Source organism: Mesocricetus auratus, unplaced genomic scaffold (genome assembly GCF_017639785.1).
Source record: "Mesocricetus auratus isolate SY011 unplaced genomic scaffold, BCM_Maur_2.0 Super-Scaffold_4256, whole genome shotgun sequence".
In the NCBI taxonomy this organism is placed as follows: domain Eukaryota; kingdom Metazoa; phylum Chordata; class Mammalia; order Rodentia; family Cricetidae; genus Mesocricetus; species Mesocricetus auratus.
The window spans coordinates 5,951,573-5,970,538 of NW_024429182.1; the positions used below are offsets into that span (position 1 = coordinate 5,951,573).

At 44.7% G+C, this 18,966-nt stretch overlaps 1 protein-coding gene across 3 annotated transcripts; it reads left to right on the forward strand.

Moving 5' to 3' along the window:
* The first annotated feature begins 269 nt into the window (after positions 1-269).
* On the forward strand, positions 270-18,966 carry Zdhhc6 (zinc finger DHHC-type palmitoyltransferase 6). Of its 3 annotated transcripts, none has more exons than XM_040742707.1 (11): positions 270-400; positions 1,340-1,792; positions 2,757-2,848; positions 4,316-4,475; positions 6,761-6,922; positions 8,773-8,826; positions 11,734-11,901; positions 13,414-13,455; positions 14,346-14,491; positions 14,576-14,622; positions 18,398-18,966. In XM_040742707.1, the coding sequence occupies exons 2-11, from the start codon at positions 1,526-1,528 to the stop codon at positions 18,499-18,501; spliced, it is 1,242 nt and encodes a 413-aa protein (XP_040598641.1). In that variant the 5' UTR covers positions 270-400; positions 1,340-1,525; the 3' UTR covers positions 18,502-18,966. The 3 variants fall into 3 exon arrangements, with proteins under 3 accessions (XP_040598641.1, XP_040598638.1, XP_040598646.1); XM_040742704.1 differs by having other exon boundaries at positions 294-462; XM_040742712.1 differs by lacking the exon at positions 270-400 and having other exon boundaries at positions 1,746-1,792; positions 4,408-4,475.

The following is an 18,966-nucleotide window of genomic DNA, read 5'->3' on the forward strand; positions in this document are numbered from 1 at the left end:
TCTCGATCTCCGTCCCCCGGAAACCGAGATACCTGCGCCTTTTCTTTTCCGCCCAGTCTTCGAGAGGGAAACTAAGGGGAAAACTTCACTTTCTGTGTCGCCTTAAAAACACACACAACTACGAGATCCTGCATGCTCTCGGGGATCACCGAAAGCGCTTCCCCCGCCCCCAGCTGGAGTGTCCCCCGAGCTCTCAGTGGTGGCAGAGGGGGGCCTGCTTCCCGAGGGAAGACGGGCGCGGCGGACCCGCCGGAAGTGGCTCTGGCGGAGCCTGCGCCTAGCCGCTGGGCGGGAGGCTCGTGAACCTGGGCTGTGCGGCTCGCTCGGAGCTTCGCGTTCGTCTTGCTCGGGACTGAAGCGCCCGTGACGGAGCTCCGAGGAGGAGGAAAACCTGTTCCGGGTGAGCCCAGGCAGTCCCGGAAATGCCATGGCCGTGGAGCGGGCCCGGGAGTCGGGACTGAGGTGGGAGTCATCGCCGGGGAGGGGGGGTGCGCCCGGCGAGCGGGCGGGCGGGGGATTTCGCTTTGGGGTTCTCCAAAAGCTTGAGCCCGACCTCACTCAGGAAGACGTTGGTCTCGGGAGAGAAGACCCCCCTCCACGCCCCGGGCGGGAAACTGAGGCACCCGCGGGCGCCACGGCTGCGCGGGAATCGGTTGCGCACCGGTGTGTCGCAGGCCCTTTTCCCCGACTCTTCTCCTCACCCTATTCGGAACTCACTCCTCCACCAACTCTTTCCCCTCCCTCGCCCCCCGGAGGGAATTGATTCTTTTTTATTTATTTATTTTTTCTCCCCCTTATTAATAACCTTGTGGGCCCTCGTTCCCGTGCCCCGGCTCCGGTGGCGAGTTTGCGCGCGCGCGCTCTCCCGCGTTGCTTTTCACCCGTGTTCCTGGACCTTCGACCCCGGCCGATTGCTAACATCGGTGCTCGCGGGAACGACTTGCGGGTTATCGGTACACAGAGTGTGCACTACTAAACCCGCAGCCCCGACTCCCGAAGGAAGTTGGGGGGCCTTGGCTTCTGGTTCTGGGTTTCCGCTGTTACTAGTGACTTTGGCCTAAAATCATAACTCAGCCTCTCTCTCTCTAAGCCAGTTTCTGTTGTCGGGGGTGGGGGGGTTAGATACGTGATAATTAGATAAGACCCCGCTTCTTAGCGCTGTAAGCCTCCGTCCTCCCAAACTGCCCACGGAGCACGGGACAGTCAATCCCTTCTGACAGTTTGAACAAGGGAGTGAAACTGTTTAACCTGCTTTGGAGGTGCCTTGCCACCTTCTCGGAGTTAAAAGAATGGCATATGCCACTTTTAAGCGGAGTTTTCCCCGTTGTGCTTTCTTTAGGTTGAGTTTCAAACCAGTCTAGAGATAAAGTGTTCTGGATGTCCACAGTGAAAATGGCATACTCCAGGTTCACACTCTGTCAGCCAAAGACATGACGGTTCAGGGACACGTGGACTTGTTGTGCACAGCAATGTGTGCACAGGAAAAGGAACTCTCTGGTTCTCCAAACGAAAGAAGGCGTCCAAAATGGGCACATTCTGCTCAGTAATCAAGTTTGAAAATCTTCAGGAATTAAAGAGACTGTGTCACTGGGGTCCCATAATAGCCCTTGGTGTTGTAGCAATATGTTCTACGATGGCCATGATTGACTCTGTGTTGTGGTATTGGCCCTTACATACAACTGGAGGAAGTGTGAATTTCATCATGTTGATAAATTGGACTGTCATGATTGTCTACAATTACTTCAATGCCATGTTTGCTGGTCCTGGCTTTGTCCCTCGGGGGTGGAAACCGGTAAGAAAAATACCCATTTTGACAATGATCATTGCATACTTTTATTTATTATTATTGCCATGATGATTACATGTTCGTTTTGCCTTAGCACCTTTTGTCCTAGGAGACACTGTGTGTGCTAGTCCAGTCACTGATAGTCACATGTGCTTAGAATTGATGGCATTTTGAAATACTGATCTATATTAGCTATTCCAAAGTAACTGAGTGCTTGTTCTTTGGGGTTTTGTTTTTTGTTTTGTTTTGAAAGAAAGAAAGCAACAAACAAACCCTGTGTGTGTGGTAGTTCATGCCTTTGGTCTCCACGCTGGGGAGGCAGAGGCATGATCTGTGAGCTGCCACACGGGCTCAAAGAAGTTCCCAGAGAAGGAAGGGAAGGGGCGGCGTCAGGCTGAGAACAGGCAGGAACACATATCCAGGAAACGGACAGCCTTGTGCGACTGTGCAGCGCAGATCAGGCTGAGGCAGAGGCAAGTAGATCAGAGAGCATGGGAGCTGCTCCTACCACAGGACGTGTAGAGGTGTCGGCGTAGCTCTGGAAGAGCTGGGTAGGAACATAGTTTTGTGATAAACAGATTTGCATGAGAGAAACAACCAGTTAGGGAGTCACTGAAATGCCACTGAGGAGGAGAGGTGACGAGGACAGCATCGAGGACCGGGAGATCTCAGAAAGTGTCAGCTCACACTTCACTGTGAAACACTAGTCTAGTCGTCTGAAACAACGCCTGCTAAGATTCCGGTGAGTAGGACCGACCGACACTAGATTTGGTTTGAGCATGGAGTTAAGAAAAAAGAAAAAGGACCTCGAAGTAGTGTGGAAAATGAAGCTGTTCTTACAATTTATCGCTGTAAAGTGTCTCAGCGTAAATAAAGGCATTTATGTCTCTGCAGAAACCCTCATTCATAAAGCATGACTTGTTACTGTTTAGGAGCAGGTAACTAACATTCTTTTTTCCCCCCTGTCAAGGAAAACCCTCAGGATAGCATGTATCTCCAGTATTGTAAAGTCTGCCAAGCATATAAGGCGCCACGTTCGCACCATTGCAGGAAGTGTAACAGGTGTGTGACTTTTCTGTGTACTGGGGACTCATCCACTTGGTTGGCCGCACTTGTTGTATCTGCTGTCATGACAATAGAAACCATTTTTGTTCTCTGAAAGTGCCTTAGTGAACTTCTCTGCTGCCGGGAGGGTGTACTTGGCTTACAGGCTACAGTCCATCATCGAGGCTGAGCCACAGCAGGAGCTTGAACCGGAAACTGAGGGATGCTGCCTGCTGGCTTACTCTTCCTGGCTTCCTCTCTACCATTTTTACACAGCTCAGGCCCCTTGCCTTGCGGGGGTACTACCCACAGTAGGCTGGGCCCTTGCATATCAATCAGCAGCCAAGAAAATGACACAGATAATTCCTGCAGTTGAGTCTGATGGAGACCTTGCTCATTGAGAACCTCTCTTCCCAGGTGCATGTAGGCTTGGAACAAGCTAACAGAAACTAGCCAGAACAGCAAGGAATCCTTTTTGTCAAAACTATTATCAAAAGACTTGTGTGTAAGATTTGTTCCCAGTTAATTACCAACGAAGATAATTTCTTTCTGTTGTTACAAGGAAAAGATTTTTCTAGAAAAATAGACATACCTTTGCTTGTTGTCCTACAATTAGCGAAGTAAATGTTTTCCTTTCAGTTCCCGTTTGCTGTGTCAGAATTAGTTGCATTTGTTGAGCGCCATGTTGAGTAGCTCAGAATTATTTTGAGTCTGAATTAGACTGGTTTTCTCAGATTCATTCATACATGTTATCAGTGGGAAGAAAACTGGATCATTATAAAAATGCAAAATATGCCAGGACCTCACTCTCAGCAACATCTGTTGATTGATGTGAAATTTAGGAAATCATGAGATACAGCTAAAATCTGCCTTGTTGCTAGGAATCTTTTCTTCAGCAAAGATTACAAGCACTGCCGTCTTCTGTGCTAACACTGTGAGAAAGGAAGGAAGCTGCAGCTGTGTTTGGAGAGTTCTAGAACCATTCTGTAGAGGCACATGGGAACTATACGTCAGTCATGGTGTTTCTGAGCATAAGGAAGACAGCTGAGCTTCCCCCTTGTACTGAGGCTCTTGCGGAGCCTGCCAGCTTCCCTAAAGTGGTAGTGGTGGTGGTGGAGGAGGAGGAGGAGGTGGAGGTGGATTTTCAAGACAGGGTTCCCCTGAGTGGCCCAGGCTGCCCCGGAACTTGTTTTGTAGACCAGGCTGACCTCGAACTCCGAGATCCACCAACCTCTGCCTCAGACATGCTTATTGTAGAAGTTATTGTAACATTTGCTTGTTCTTGTGCTATTTAGAGTTTTAAAGAAGTCAATATAACTTCAAAAAGTCATGAAGATTTATGTGTTTTGTGAGAATTAACTCCCTGTGACTCCTGCACAGACTGGATTCCTATTTGCTTGGTCTTTTGAAAACCAGAGCTAAAGGGGACAGGATTTTCTGCTTTATGCTTCATGAGCAGTTTTTTTTTATTATTATTATTATTAGATGTATAATGAAGATGGATCACCACTGCCCCTGGATCAACAACTGCTGTGGTCACCAGAACCATGCTTCGTTCACGTTGTTCCTCCTGCTAGCGCCTCTGGGCTGCATCCATGCTGCTTTTATTTTTGTGATGACTATGTACACACAGCTGTATAATCGGGTGAGTAGACGTCGTGACACACTGCCTTTCCTGCCAGAGTCAGTGATTTGTCAAGCTTACTGAAGAAGTCCCTTTTGGAAATACACTTGCTGTGATTTAGCTAATACAACAGCTTTGCCTGACGTCTCTGTCAGTTCCTCCTTTTACAAATGAGGAAAAATTGTTTTATTCTGGAAACCCATCTTTTAGTTCCAGTTGAAGTTTATGTTTATGGTTTTCCCTTATCTGTGGTTTATTACATTTCTAATTTAGTGGTTATGGTGGTATAGTGAAGAGAAAGCACTAGAAGAAACAGACACTGGTACTTTCATTTCTGTTTCATTCAGTGTCTGTAACAGATTGACATTCCTTTCTTCATCTGGTACAAGGAGCAAGCACGCTCCTAAATAAACATGTTGAATCAGGAACAGTTTGGATTGACTTTTGGACATTCAGCCACTAGAGAAAGTTCAGAGGTTGTACAAATAAAAAAATCTGTGAATAGGTTCGTAAGTAAAAGGGACACGGGCCCAATAAGTGTACAACAAACAGCGAGGGACAGTCCGTACGTGATGTGAGCCAGGCTGTGGCTTGTGTGGTCCTACTGCGAGCACTGCTAAATTCCAGTATTAAGGAATTGGGAATTTTTAAAAAAGAAGGCAGAAAAGAAAAAGAATAAAAAGAATGTACCGCCGGGCGGTGGTGGCACACGCCTTTAATCCCAGCACTTGGGAGGCAGAGGCAGGCAGATCTCTGTGAGTTCGAGGTTGGGCTGGACTGACAGCCTCCAAAACAATACAGAGAAACCCTGTCTTGTAAAAACCAAAAAAAAAAAAAAAAAAAAAGAATGTACCTCGGGACTTAAAGCTATAAGTTCTTTTTTTTTTTTAAAGATTTATTTATTTGTTATGAATACAACATCCTGCCTCCATGTATGTCTGCACATACCAGAAGAGGGCGCCAGATCTCATTACAGATGGTTGTGAGCCACCATGCGGTTGCTGGGAATTGAACTCAGGACCTCTGGAAGAGCAGTCAGTGCTCTTAACCTCTGAGCCATCTCTCCAGCCCCCGAGTTATAAGTTCTTGCAAAACAAAAAAGAGAACAAAAGGAATCGGGATTTCATATGAGCTCTCCAGATTTTTAAATGTTAGCACCTAACTTATAAGTTGTGATGACCCCAACCATAAAATTACTTCTTTGCTACTTCATGACTGTAATTTTGCTACTGTTGTGTACTGTGATGTAAATATCTGATATATAGGCTATGTGATATGCAACCCACAAAGGGGTTTGAGACACGGGTTGAGAGCCGCTGTTTTAGAACATTGTACAGGCCAGGCGCTGCGCATCTGCAGGGTCTGTTTATCAGTCTTTCCCTGGCTCTTGACTGCTGCCTATGGGCTATGCTGTGTCTACTGCTGTGGAAGAATACTGTGGCTTTAGAATAGCAAAGAGACCGTGGAGGCACAGTGTTGTCGCCTTGTGTTCATAACTATTCATGTATGTAGGGCTGCTCTCACTCTTCTGAGGAAACTACAGAAACTAATATTGAAGGGTACCTAATGATGGAGCTGTGGGTGTAGACAGTTCCTTGGTAGAGCTCTCACCCACATGTGTTGCACTTAAAAAAAAAAACACTGTGCATGTCGGTAGGAGCCAAGTGTTCGTCAGAAACTGCTGTTTGGTGCAATTGCTGTCATTGTTATCTTTTTGTTCACGTTGGGGTTTTCTTGTTGATGTTTCCCCCCCCCATGGGTAGTGTATCTGTGTGTATACGTGTTCACATGTGTGGAGGCTGTGGGGGTGAGTGTAGGTGGTGTGTGTGTACGTGTTCACATGTGTGGAGGCTGTGGGGGTGAGTGTAGGTGGTGTGTGTACGTGTTCGTATGTGTGAAGGCTATGGGGGTGAGTGTAGGTGGACTGTGTGTACGTGTTCGTATGTGTGGAGGCTGTGGGGGTGAGTGGACATCCAAGGCTGAAGCTGGCGTCTTTCTTGATGGCTCTCCACTTTGTTCATGGAGGCAGCTTTCTTAATTGAACTTAGAGGTTGCAGTAAGATCGGTGTGGCTACCCAACTTTCTCTGGGATCCCGTGTCGGCCTTCTAAACCCTGGCTGTATAGGCGGGCTGGCATGACCAGGGAACACACATGTGGATGCTGGGGCTCTGAACTCAGTCTTCATTCTTACGCAGCAAGTGCGCTATCCGCTGAGCCGTCTCCCTCGCTCTGGTCATGCGAGTCACTCTTTGTAAGCAGCATTGCCCCAGCAAGCGTTTCACGTGTGCCGTGTTATTGCTTGCAGCTCTCCTTTGGGTGGAACACGGTGAAGATTGACATGAGTGCAGCCCGGAGAGACCCCCTCCCGATCGTTCCCTTCGGACTGGCTGCATTTGCTGCAACCTTGTTTGCCTTGGGATTAGCACTGGGGACAACCATAGCTGTTGGGATGTTGTTTGTCATACAGGTAAAGATCTTGGTCACCTCTGTCTGAAAGTTGCCATGTTTGGGCTGATTGCAATAAGAAAGAGATAAACCTTCATATTTGAGGGAAACTACTTTGGCTTATCTGTAGACAGTACAGTAGATCATTTTGAAATAATTTCATGGGATGTGAAAATACACACTGGTAGAACTCTTCATAGTTGAGAAAGCTTCTCTCACCCCACAGATGCTCATGGTCTTCGCGTCACCCTAATAGAGGTCAACAAAAGAGAGCTCTTGTCTTTTCTTCCATACAAGTAAACGAGTGATTGGCAAAAAGGTTAAGAGATTCTCCATGGCCACCCATGCATGTGTTTAGTAAACATATTTGTTGTTGAAAATGAAGAGGGTTCTGAGGGAATGCATAGAGATTGGATTTTCTTCCCTAGTGCTTATAAATTAAGAATCATAGCAGGTGTAAAATCTTACTTGGACCATTCTTTACATGGACTTAGTCATAGCAAAGAAACCAGGGTAGGCGTAAGTTTTGTTAGTTGCTATGTGTCGGTGGGACAGAGACTTCATATAACTAAGGAAGGAGGGGTCTGTTTGGGCTCACTGTTTCAGAAATACAAGCTACTGCCCTCGGCTTTGAAAGTGGCTTCTAGCCCACAGGGAGGTGGAACATTATAGCAAGGAGCATGTAGAGGAGGGAGCTGTTGGCAGCAGCATGGTGGGCAAGAAGTGAGGTGGGCTGTCGGGAAGGAACCAGTTAAGATTCAGCCACCCAAGCCACACCTCCAGTGACCACATCGACCAGCTAGGCCACAGCTAGTTTCCAGAGCCTCGTAAATTAGTGCTGCCACCTGCGGACCAAGCATTCCAGGTGAACCTGTGGGGGATGCGTCTCGTTCAAACCTTAACGTGGGGAGAATGTAGGTTAACAGACATGAGACACTGTTATGTTGTGAATAGATTCATCATAAATTTAAAGTTGGATCCTACCACCCATGGAAAAGAAAGCTGTGTGCCTGTTACCCCAGTTCTAGTGTCAAGTGGAACAGACACCTGAGGCTTACTGGGCCTTGGTAGTTAAAAACGTTGAACTCCAGGTTTGATGAGAGATCCTGTCTCAAGGGAATAAAGCAGAAGCTACCACACATGCACATACCCCCTACACACACACACACACACACACACACACACAATGGTAATAATTTTTTTTTTTTTTTTTTTTTGGATTTTACAAGACAGGGTTTCTCTGTATTGTTTTGGAGGCTGTCGGTCCAGCCCGGCCTCGAACTCACAGAGATCCGCCTGCCTCTGCCTCCCGAGTACTGGGATAAAGGTGTGCGGCATCACCGCCCGGCTAATGGTAATAAATTTTAATAGCAAATACAATTAAGAACTGATTAGCTGGGCGTTGGTGGCGCACGCCTTTAATCCCAGCACTCGGGAGGCAGAGGCAGGCGGATCTCTGTGAGTTCAAGGCCAGCCTGGTCTACAAAGCGAGTTCCAGGACAGCTTCCAAGACAATACAGAGAAACCTTGTCTCGAAAAACCAAAAAAAAAAAAAGAACTGATTAAACTATATTACTGTTTTGTTAATGCCTTGAAAATCTTGGTACTTAAGGCATATATTGTAATAGAGGTATTGGGTTCTACTTTGCTTTGGATGGGCATGATGAATTTTCATAGAGATGCTATAGTGTATTAATTAAGAACTATTATAGAGTCAGATAGACTTTGTGCTAACTGCTACTTGCCTCTGCCATCTTTGGTGTATTTCTCTCTGAGGTAGAACAGTAAAAGCTATCTGTGAATTATTAGGATGGTAGTGATCCAAAGTAAACCAGAGTCACCCTGTTAAATTTCACTGTTATTTCCTTTCAGATAAAAATTATTCTCAGAAACAAAACTTCCATTGAATCATGGATTGAAGAGAAGGTAAATTTTAATAACTGCTTCTTCAGTCTAAAGTACTGATTACTAGTAGAGTGAGTGCTGGAATGTGAAAACTTGGTCATTGGCCTGCCACTCGCAAGGTGGAAAGGCGAGCAAAGACAACATGTAGACCTCTTTCCGTCTTAGTGAACCCCACCGAAACGCCGTCTTCACACCCCTGAGCTGCCATTCTCTCTCTCTCAGGCAGAAAGAGGGGCAGCCCATTTGGAGAAGTCGACCTGTAACATTGGGCCTGTTAGAATGCTTCTGAACCACAGCTCAGCAGGGCCAGCTGTAGTTAGTACTTGGATGGGCGAAACAATGGTGTGATGAAACACCAGCATCATAGAGCTGCTTAGTTCCCGGCATCCAGTGTGGGTTCTGACTTAGCAGCAGTTCCCAAACCCTGCCAGGGTCTCAGGGTCAGTTTGCACTCCCTCCCCCACGCTGCCAATCACTAAAGAGCATGTGCGTGTGCTGTGCTCACTGGTAATTGCCATACTTTTAAAGTGAAAACATTTACAGACAGTCCATTCTACTGACACAGCATTTTGTAAAAGGTAACTAATTATATTTGACAACCAAAACCAGAAAAAGTGGCCTTGTTTTAAAGATTTACAGATCTCTTTCATGTCTGACGTAACAGAAGACAGGTGGAGCCTCACACCTTCTGGTTCATTGGCTGACATTTATGAAGAACACCCAGCTTGTTACCGAGAAGTAGGTAGAGGAGATTGGAGTATTTTGATGGACACTTAAGACTATAGAAGACATTCTTTGACTTTACATTAAAACTTGACATGCATCCCAGGGCTGTAGCTGAAACTCAGAATCTCATGTTTGCTTAGCATGGAGTCTGCCATTGAGTCTCACCCCAGACCAACAGAGAACATCTGTCAATAACCTTTTTGTACTCTTTTATATTAAATTCACAACATTTATATTTAATGATTTATAAGTAACATGTAGAAATTTTTTATTAAAATAGAAACATCTTTAAACATGGGCACATTGTCAGAGTCATAGCAGGGAATACAAGTTTTCCAAAATTCTCAGTTTCACTTGGAAACCTGAATTTTCTTCATCTGACTGAAGATGCCTATGCTTTTCTACCTGACGTGGTGCTAGTCTGACTTTACCTTTGAAAATGTATTCACCACTCAAGTTCTGCTCCTCTAGAGATCCCTGCCTAATGGACTATTCTTAGACGTATCATTTAGGGAATAAAGACAAGACTAACATGTGTACGGTCTCTGCATGAGCAATTTTTATTTTAATCTTTTTGTATGTTTGAGAGGTGGTCTCAGTACACTGCAGACCTGCCTCAACCTCCGGGGCCCTGGGGACACAGGTGACAGGTGCACGCCTTCATGTCTGCCTCACATGCAGCTGTGTCTCTCTCCTCCATGATTGTAGACTCCGAACACAGAGGTTGAATACATTTGCAAACAGTGTGGTAGCTGACACAGGGCTGTGCCACTGTCTCCTAAGTTCCTGGCAGCTTCACCCACCATTGCAACTGTCAGAAAAGTGCGAAGGTGTAGAATGTCTTAGTGTTATGAAAGGTTCGTCCTTCCTGAGCCCAGAGAAAAGGGCTCAGGACAGTTTCCGTGGAGCCTCCGTAGCTTATGTGTTCTGAGACTGTTTCCAGTATTCCCCCTTAGTCGCTTCTCCAGCCCCTTTTCCTACCCACTGCCCCCTCTCATCCTCATAGCTGTACATCTTACTCTCCTATATCTATCTTTGCCATGCTGCTTCCTCTGCCTAAATACTCTTCCCTCTGTTTTTTCCTCGTTTTCTGCTCTTCAAGATACAGCTTAGGTATCATTTCTTTCAAGAAGTCTTCCTCTAAATCTGGCTGAGTACTGTTTGCTGCCTCTTTCCCTAAGAACACCATGTGTCTGTTTCCTTTAGTGTACGGTATCCTTACCTTTTTTGTTTGTTTGGTTTTGGGTTTTTTTGTTTTTTAAAGTAGCTTGTATTTTGGGTTCATTTATAAAAAGGGGAAAGGAACTACCCTCTGTTGTTGAGGTCAACGTGGATTTATGACATTTAGTAAATTCATATCGACAATTGTTTCCATAAATAGCATAATAAATTTGTTGAAATAAAGCGTTTTTTTGTTTGTATTGTTTTGATAATGATCGTGGCCCTGTATTAAATCATGTTAATCTAGAAATTACTAAAATGGGTGTTTTATCACAGACAAAGCTTCAAATAAGGAAATAAAATTTACCAACAACTAATGTTGAATGTATTTGCACAGGAGCTGCACTTGATTTGGAATAATGCATGTCTGTACCAGTAGGTGGCAGTAGAATTTAACAAATTCAAAGCTAGTTTATTTTATGTGAAAGCTAGCTATTTAAATGCTAAGAATATGAGCTGTGCCATGAGAATATGCATATGTGTATGTGTTTGTGATGGTATAAAAACACGAAATCTCCTTTACAAACTTTGCAAAATGTTTTTTGTAAAATGGTACCTCCCTATTAACCCTTCCTTGCCATTGCAGACCATAACCCACACTTCTCCTGAGTCTATTAACAACATCACTTCTTTTTACCTGTACGCTCTTGTGCTGCTAAGCAACCAGGAGCATTGAGAGTTTTCTGCATAGGCTACAGTTAGCTAACTGGTTTTTTTTATAAACCTTTTGGTTGCTTGTTCCTAAGACATAAGGCCCTGTCATGTGCTTTCTTGGGTATCATAAACAAGGTTAGTATTTTCAGCCAAATCCCCTCTATGCCATGACAAACTTATATTCTCTGTCAACACTACTAATATTCCAACAATAAGAGAGTGTTTTATAAATGATACAGATTTCACAAGCGAGTATTCTCAGAGACTTATTAGCAAAAGTCGCTGCAGGCCGAAGCAACTGTCACTTTACACCTCTGTTTTCCGCAGGCTAAAGATCGAATTCAGTATTACCAACTGGATGAAGTCTTCGTTTTTCCTTATGATTTGGGAAGTAAATGGAAGAATTTTAAACAAGTATTTACATGGTCAGGAGTCCCTGAAGGAGATGGACTGGAGTGGCCAATAAGAGAAGGCTGCCACCCATATAGCCTAACAGTGAGTAGTTTTGTTCAAAAGGCCTTCCTCTTTCCTGGTAGTTCCTTGTTAACCCACTCAACTTCCTGAGACTTCCCAGTCACATAGTAGTGTTTCCAGTATGTCAGAACAAGCCTAATGTGAAATGATCACCTAAATTGTTCCAGTATAATAAATATTTGGGAATCAGAAATTGAGATAAAGACCTGATAAATCCAAGGAAAGCAGAGTCAATTGGCTGACTCTCTCTCCATGTTTTTCCCATTCCACTAGCCCGGAAAAGTCTCCTTTCTTCCTGTCCTTCTAGAAGTTCTCCTAAGTCCTCTGAGAACTCTATGGCTTATCCTGGTCGACCAATCACTGACTCCATCCTTTGAATTGAGGTGGCTTTACTGGTGCAGTGCATTGGCTGTGTGAACAATGCTTCTGCAACACTAACACCCATAGGGATTGTTAGTGTCATGGCCTCAACTCTCCTGAGCACTCTCAGCTAGTGTAAAGTCCTCAATCTTCAGCTCTACATTATACGCTCTGGCCTTGCTACCTTCTCTCCTCCTGCGCTGCCCCATGACCGCCGTGCTCATCCCTAGCTCTCAACTCCGCCCCTCCCTTGTGTCTTCTCATAGGGTCTGATCCAACCCCCTCTCTCAGCAGTCTGGCTTACTCGGGCCAGCTCCCTCCTTACTGGACAGTAGACACATGCCAGACTTCTGTGGTGATATTTTGCTACTTTAAATGGGCAAGAAGCCCGGCTCTTTCAGTCGGTTAGAGCTTGAGACTCTTAATCTCAGGGTCCTGGGTTCGTGTCCCACAATGGGTGGCAAAATGTAAATGGAGTTCTTCATTGGTCTAAATAATAAAAACCCGGAGTCAGATACAGAGAGAAATGCTGAGCGATCATAGAGAAGAAAGAGCAAGCCACAGCTACACCTTACCTCCTTAGCATCTCAGCAGATAAGAGAGCAAGTTCCTGTTTCTCCCTGCCCAGCCGTCTCACTTCCTGTCTGTCTGCACAAACCTCCATGGTTAGCTAAAGCTAGCTCTGTTCTCTGACATTTAGGCCTTATTTGAACAAGCAGGGTATCTCCACAGTCTTGTCTGTACCTCATAAAATCTTCTCCTTTTTCTCTTTTCTCTTTAATGTGATTCTAGAACAGAGACCATGTTTCCCTGGATGTGTCTTAATACAGTTCTAGTTAGTGGCTGCTGATTAAAGGGGAAAGTAGCAAGAATTGTGTAGTCAAGACTCGTTGATGATGAGTTTTCTAGTTTGTCCATTAGAAAATCAGTAAGACTCAGCGTAGAAGCTCTGCAGGAACAGAGCCTCTGCCTCCTTAACTCTGGTGCCGTGTGAGCATGTGAGGAGTGTGCAGAAGTGAGGACGACCCCGGCGAGCAGACTCCTGAGGAGGCAGCTCCATTCCAGACTGCGACTCAACAAACACGAAAGAAATACCAGAGACCTGGGGTGTCCTGGAGGAAGGGGAGAGGCTGCTCAGCTCTGAGACTTAACCTTTTTCCTTTTGTCTTTCAGAGAGAACAGTTGAAACAAAAAGCAGACAAGAGAGTCAGAAGTGTAAGTGACATGCTGATTCATGTTTTCTCCAGCCAGGCACTGTGTGTGTGTGTGTGAAAACAGTTGGCTTTTATTAAGGAGTGCCCTTTCTATTGTAGTGTTGTTTCTATTGTGTGTGCATGTGCAGCACAGTCTTGTGAGAGTCTCCTTCCACCATGTGGGCTCCACAGGTCAATCATCTGTCTCCTTATATTGGTTGAAATTTGATAAAATTTGCTTCTTTTGAGACAGTCTCATTATATAATCCTGACTGGTCTTAAAGTCAGAGATCTCTCCACTGCGTCTGGAGAGCTGGGATCAAAGGCGTGTGGCACCCGCACCCGGCACGTACTGTTGACTCTTGTTTTCTGTAAAATACTTCATTTTAGCTGGAGGTTTCCAAGGTGTTTATGCATTGTGTATTGCCAACCTAGAAAAATGCTATTAGTACAACTGATGAAAGCACTTAGCAAACACACTCGCAGGTAGAGATGATGCCGCGTGTGCCTGAGGAAAGTCAGTTAAAAATAAATGCAGTAAAAATTAGGTTCCTGTTTGTACTGGCCACACTGGGTACTCTGTAGCTGCAAGTCTACCAAAAACCCATTGCAGACCACACTTAGAGACATGCGGGCACTTCCATCACTGCAACCACGGATAGAGACAAGCAGAAAGCTATCCTGGACCCAGCACTCTGGAGGTCACATGCTTGGCAAATAAATGTGTGCTTGAAATGACAGATCAGACAACCTGAGAACAAACATCATGATCCCCTCCCTTCCAAGAAATGGGAAAGTGTGGGAAAGATGTTTTATCACTGAAAGTTTGGATCTGTTCTTAAAAAGCTTTATCTATGCTGGAAAGAACTGAGATACGGTGAATATTGACATTCTTCTGACCACTGATGGCAGGTTCGCTATAAAGTCATAGAAGATTATAGTGGTGCCTGCTGTCCTCTGAATCGAGGAATTAAAACCTTCTTCACAAGCCCCTGCACAGAGGAGCCTCGGATACGGCTGCAGAAAGGGGAGCTCATTTTAGCAACAAGAGGGTTACGGTAAGAGATGGGGATGTTGGGTTTCCCTAATAGAAAGTGTGGCATGGACTTAAAGTATGTCATTTAATCTTTTCAATATTTCAGATACTGGCTGTATGGAGACAAAATTCTCGATGATCCCTTCGTAGAAGGTATGGTGGTGGAAGGATGTGCTTAAAGTATGTGACTGTTAGCAATAACTTCTGATTCTGTAATTACATGTAAATGCATTAGGGAACTGTGTAGATACACAAGAGTGCTTCTGATAATCTCTCTGCAGTATTTATGTCTATCAGGTCTTATGCTAATACTTACATGACTGTGTGGCAGATACTTATTAAGTCCCCAGTAGGCAACTATGGGTAATAGAACAGATTAGAAGACACATGGACGTGACCCCAGTGAAAAGAGTCAAGATAAAACACTAGTCCCTGTTCTTAGAAGAATAACAAGAGAAACAACTAGAGAAGGAGGAAGCCGACGTCCAGGCGTCTCTGCAAAGAGGCAGTCAAGCAGTGCCTGGTTGCAGTGTGCTGTGGACGTGTGAGTAGGGTCTGTGGAGAGAGTGACAGGATACAGCAGGCTGTGGAGACAGAAGTCTGGCACATGGATTTGAAGCTGTGATTCTTTATTGGCACCCAGAGCTACTGAATGAGAAGGGTAGCCCTGCCACTGCATTGTGAGCCAGTGTCTTCTGGTAGGCATGCCGAGAAAAAGAACTCCACATTTGCCCAGAGCCTTATCACAGAAAGCCTTGCACGTGGAAAGAATCGGTTCCAAAAACCAGAGTTGTGATCGATGAGGGTTGGAGAGGAGTTGTCTCAGAACTGGGGATTCCAGCAGAAAATGAGCTTCCCCACAGAAATGGCTCTCATCAGGAAGAAACCACTGGCTGAATTTGTTTGAAATTTTGAGACTAGAAGCCCTGCTCCTTCCTGCATAGACTACCACTATAAAAGATGACTAGGAGGAACTCTTGGCCAAGGCTATAATGCGCTGCTTCATTTTACTTTGCTTCTATTGTTTTATGTTTGCTTTCATTGTTCCGTTGTGTTTTATGTTTGCTTTCATTGTTCCGTTGTGTCTGTCAGGAGTGTCTTGTCTGAATAGGATTTTCTGGTGATTTTTTCTGTGCGTCTACTCGGCAGTGTCCCTGCTGTTTCTCTGCCTCTAGAGCAATCACTTCCATCTCACTGCTGCTTCCCTCCCTTCCTCCCTTCCTTCCTCCCTCCCTCCCTCCCTCCCTCCCATTCCCTACTCACTAGCACGCTCAATCTAAAAACCAGCAGTCCCGTTTTCCCCATTCAGAACCCCAGTGCTGCTGCCTCAGGTCCCATCAGGGACACATCTGAGTTCAGCGTGTGTCTTCCGGTGTAGATCCCCGCCAGCACTGCCAGCTTTACAGCTGTTACTGAAGTGAAAACTCACAAAGGCAAAAGGAAAGTAAACACCAGAGGGTACGGTAGTCCCAGCAGATGCAACAACAAACAAGATTTCAAAAACACCAGACAATTGCCTTCAGGACACCTGCCCAAGCTTACAGACTCTCAACACCAGAAACCAAAACTTGGGAGCTAGCTGGGGAGGGTTTCAGAGCTCTGCTTCCTTAAAGGACCGCTGACCTCGTGAAGACTCAACAGAGGAGGTGAATGAAGGCAGAGCAGCCAACTCAGACCCTACACAAGAGATTTACCCAATGGACAGTCAGTCATTTGGCAGAGAAATTTCAAAGTATTGGAAAATTCAGTAATTGAGACACTGATAAAGAAACAAACAAATGCTGGAAATGAAAGATCAGTCAAAAAACCAAACAAACAAACAAACACCAGCAAACAAACACAGTAGAAAAAGGAAGAATCAGCAAAGGCCAGGCAGAAGAACAGCTGTTGGGGACAGATGACTTGAGACAGTAGCACACTCAAACACACAAAACAGCAAGGCCAGAACTTCCAACATCTCTGAGATATATTCAAGAAACTAAACCTAAGAATCACAGGGTAGGAGGAGATAGTCTAACTTCATAGGCAGTTTAGTCAATGAAATGAGAAAGTTTCGTAAACGGAGAGGAAAAAAATGATATCCAAGCATAAGATGCATGTAGAACCCTAAATAGTCATGGCCAGAGATCTCCGTCAAGATGTGAAAAATGAAAAGCAGAGAGACAGCTGTAAGGGGTGTGGCAAAATCAAACCTGTAGAGTAACAGCAGGCATCCCGTCAGTAACCGTGAAAACCAAGAATATTTGGAATAGCATATACCGAGCACTGAAAATAAATCCGCCAACAAGGAGAACAACAATTGACAACAAATCTGGGCAGCGTATGTAGACCGGGAACCCGTTATCATTGCGGTTGGGAGAGTAGTCTACTACAGCCCCCTGGAAAGTCAGTGTAGAGGATTCTAAAAAAGCTAAAACTAGAACTTCTGTGTTACTGAGGTATGCCAATCTATAGTATATCCTTAAATGACTCTTGGGTCTCTACCTTATAGACACTTGCACTTGTTTATTGCTGAATTGCTCACAATATCTAAAGAATGAAACCAGCCTAGATGCCTGCTGACAGATAAATAGAGTAAATACCACATATACATACACACACACACACACACACAGTCAAGTTTTATTCATCTATAAAAAAACATGAAATGGCATTTCCAAGAAAACAGATGCGAATGAAAAATCATTATATTAAATGAAATAAGATGCGAATGAAATTCATTATGTTACATGAAATAAGCCAGACTTGGACACGTAACTGCAATTTTTTTTTACATATGTAGATTCTAGAGGTTGGGTTAGGTTATGTCTAAACTAGAAATGGGAGAACAATTTTTTAATCATTTATTTTTGTGTAAGTTGGTATTCTGTCTGTCTATGTGTATGTCTTTAAGGGCATCTGGTGCCCTAGAACTGGACTTACAGACAGTTGTGAGCCACCATGTGGGTGCTGGGAATTGAACTCAGGTCCTCTGGAAGAACAGTCAGTGCTCTTAAGTGCTGAGCCATTTCTCCAGCACCCCGAAAATAACTTTTAAAAGAGGTATTTAGATACAGATACTGAGACATGAAAACAAAAAGGTTATTATTAGGAAGGGGACCAACAGGGATTGGGAGGAAGACGACAGAGGCGGATGGAAGGAAATAACCATTAAAAATAAAGTCTATAAAGTTGCTATGAAGAAACTAATTTTTATGCTAATTTTAAAATTAGCCAAGTAAATCCTGACAGACGTCTTAGGCAGGAAGTGTCCTTTAGGTGTCAGTGAGAAAAGGGAAGAACAGAGACAGAAGCAAAGGCAGCTTGCTCGCAGCCCACTGCAAACCAGACCTGAGGAGTCAGCCTCCAGATCCCTGCGCCAGATTCGATTGTGTTTTTCAGAATCACTCCCTTTTCAAGTGAAGATGAACCTAGGATCTTCTTCAAGAAAATACTTGGGGTTAATTATAAGTTAACCCCATATGACAACAAAGGTGATTTTGGTATAGAAATTGATGTGTTGGAAACACATGCCTGTAATCCCAATATTCAGGAGGGTCATAGTTTCAAGTCTAGCCTCAACTACATAGCCAAACCCTCCCAAGAAAGAAAAGGGAAGAAATGCATGGAGGCTGTAGGAAGGTCATCTTCGGAACACAGTGTAATGGCATGCCAGCACAGCCGCCCGTGCAGTAAGTGACCCCAGTTCAGTAATGCACTCTCTAAACCACACTAGCTCCCCTCCCAGTTAATGGCATTTGGCGAGCTTATTTCCTAGCTTGGCAGAAGCGTTTGAAAACCATGCTTTCCCTGACCTGTGTTTGAAAGGTTATGTAGGAACATCAGGATGTCTAACTAAGCTTACCCTCATTTGAAGTAGTAGAACTTGCCCCCAGTATTGTCACCTCGTCCATCTGCCTGCTTTACCATGGCATCCTTTCTCCCTCAGGTACTTCCAGAATAAGAGGGTGGTTTCCTAGAAACTGTGTGGAAAAGTGTCCCTGTGATGGTGAATCAGATCCAGCCCCAGAGAGTGAGAAGAAGAACAGATAGCCACTGTTCAAATGGCATCATTAAGTCTTCATTACTTGAAAATCACACGTTACCCAAGAATTATGCAACGAGCCTACTCTGCTTAAGGTCTCCTTTTCCTCAAAGATGCTCCAGTGCCATAATTTAAGGATTGTGATTACATGTGAGACAGAAGCCATTCTGCATATGCCTTGGACGTCCGACCGCCTCCCCACTTCTCCCTGCTGAAGGAGAGTCGTTCCGCCAGTGAGCAGATTGCACTTTCTCCAGGGTTTCCGTGTGCTGCACACCTGACCTCACCTGCAGATCTACTTCCCCTGGCCAGGGGCATCTTCATGTGGTTATTCTTTCTTCCTGGTTGACATGTCTTCATAATCTAGAGACTTTAAAACTTGTCAGATTCAATATAAACTCAAATTTTGTTACTTTTAATAATGCAGATTTTGTCAAGTCCAATAAAGGTCAATGGATGTTATGTAAAAATTA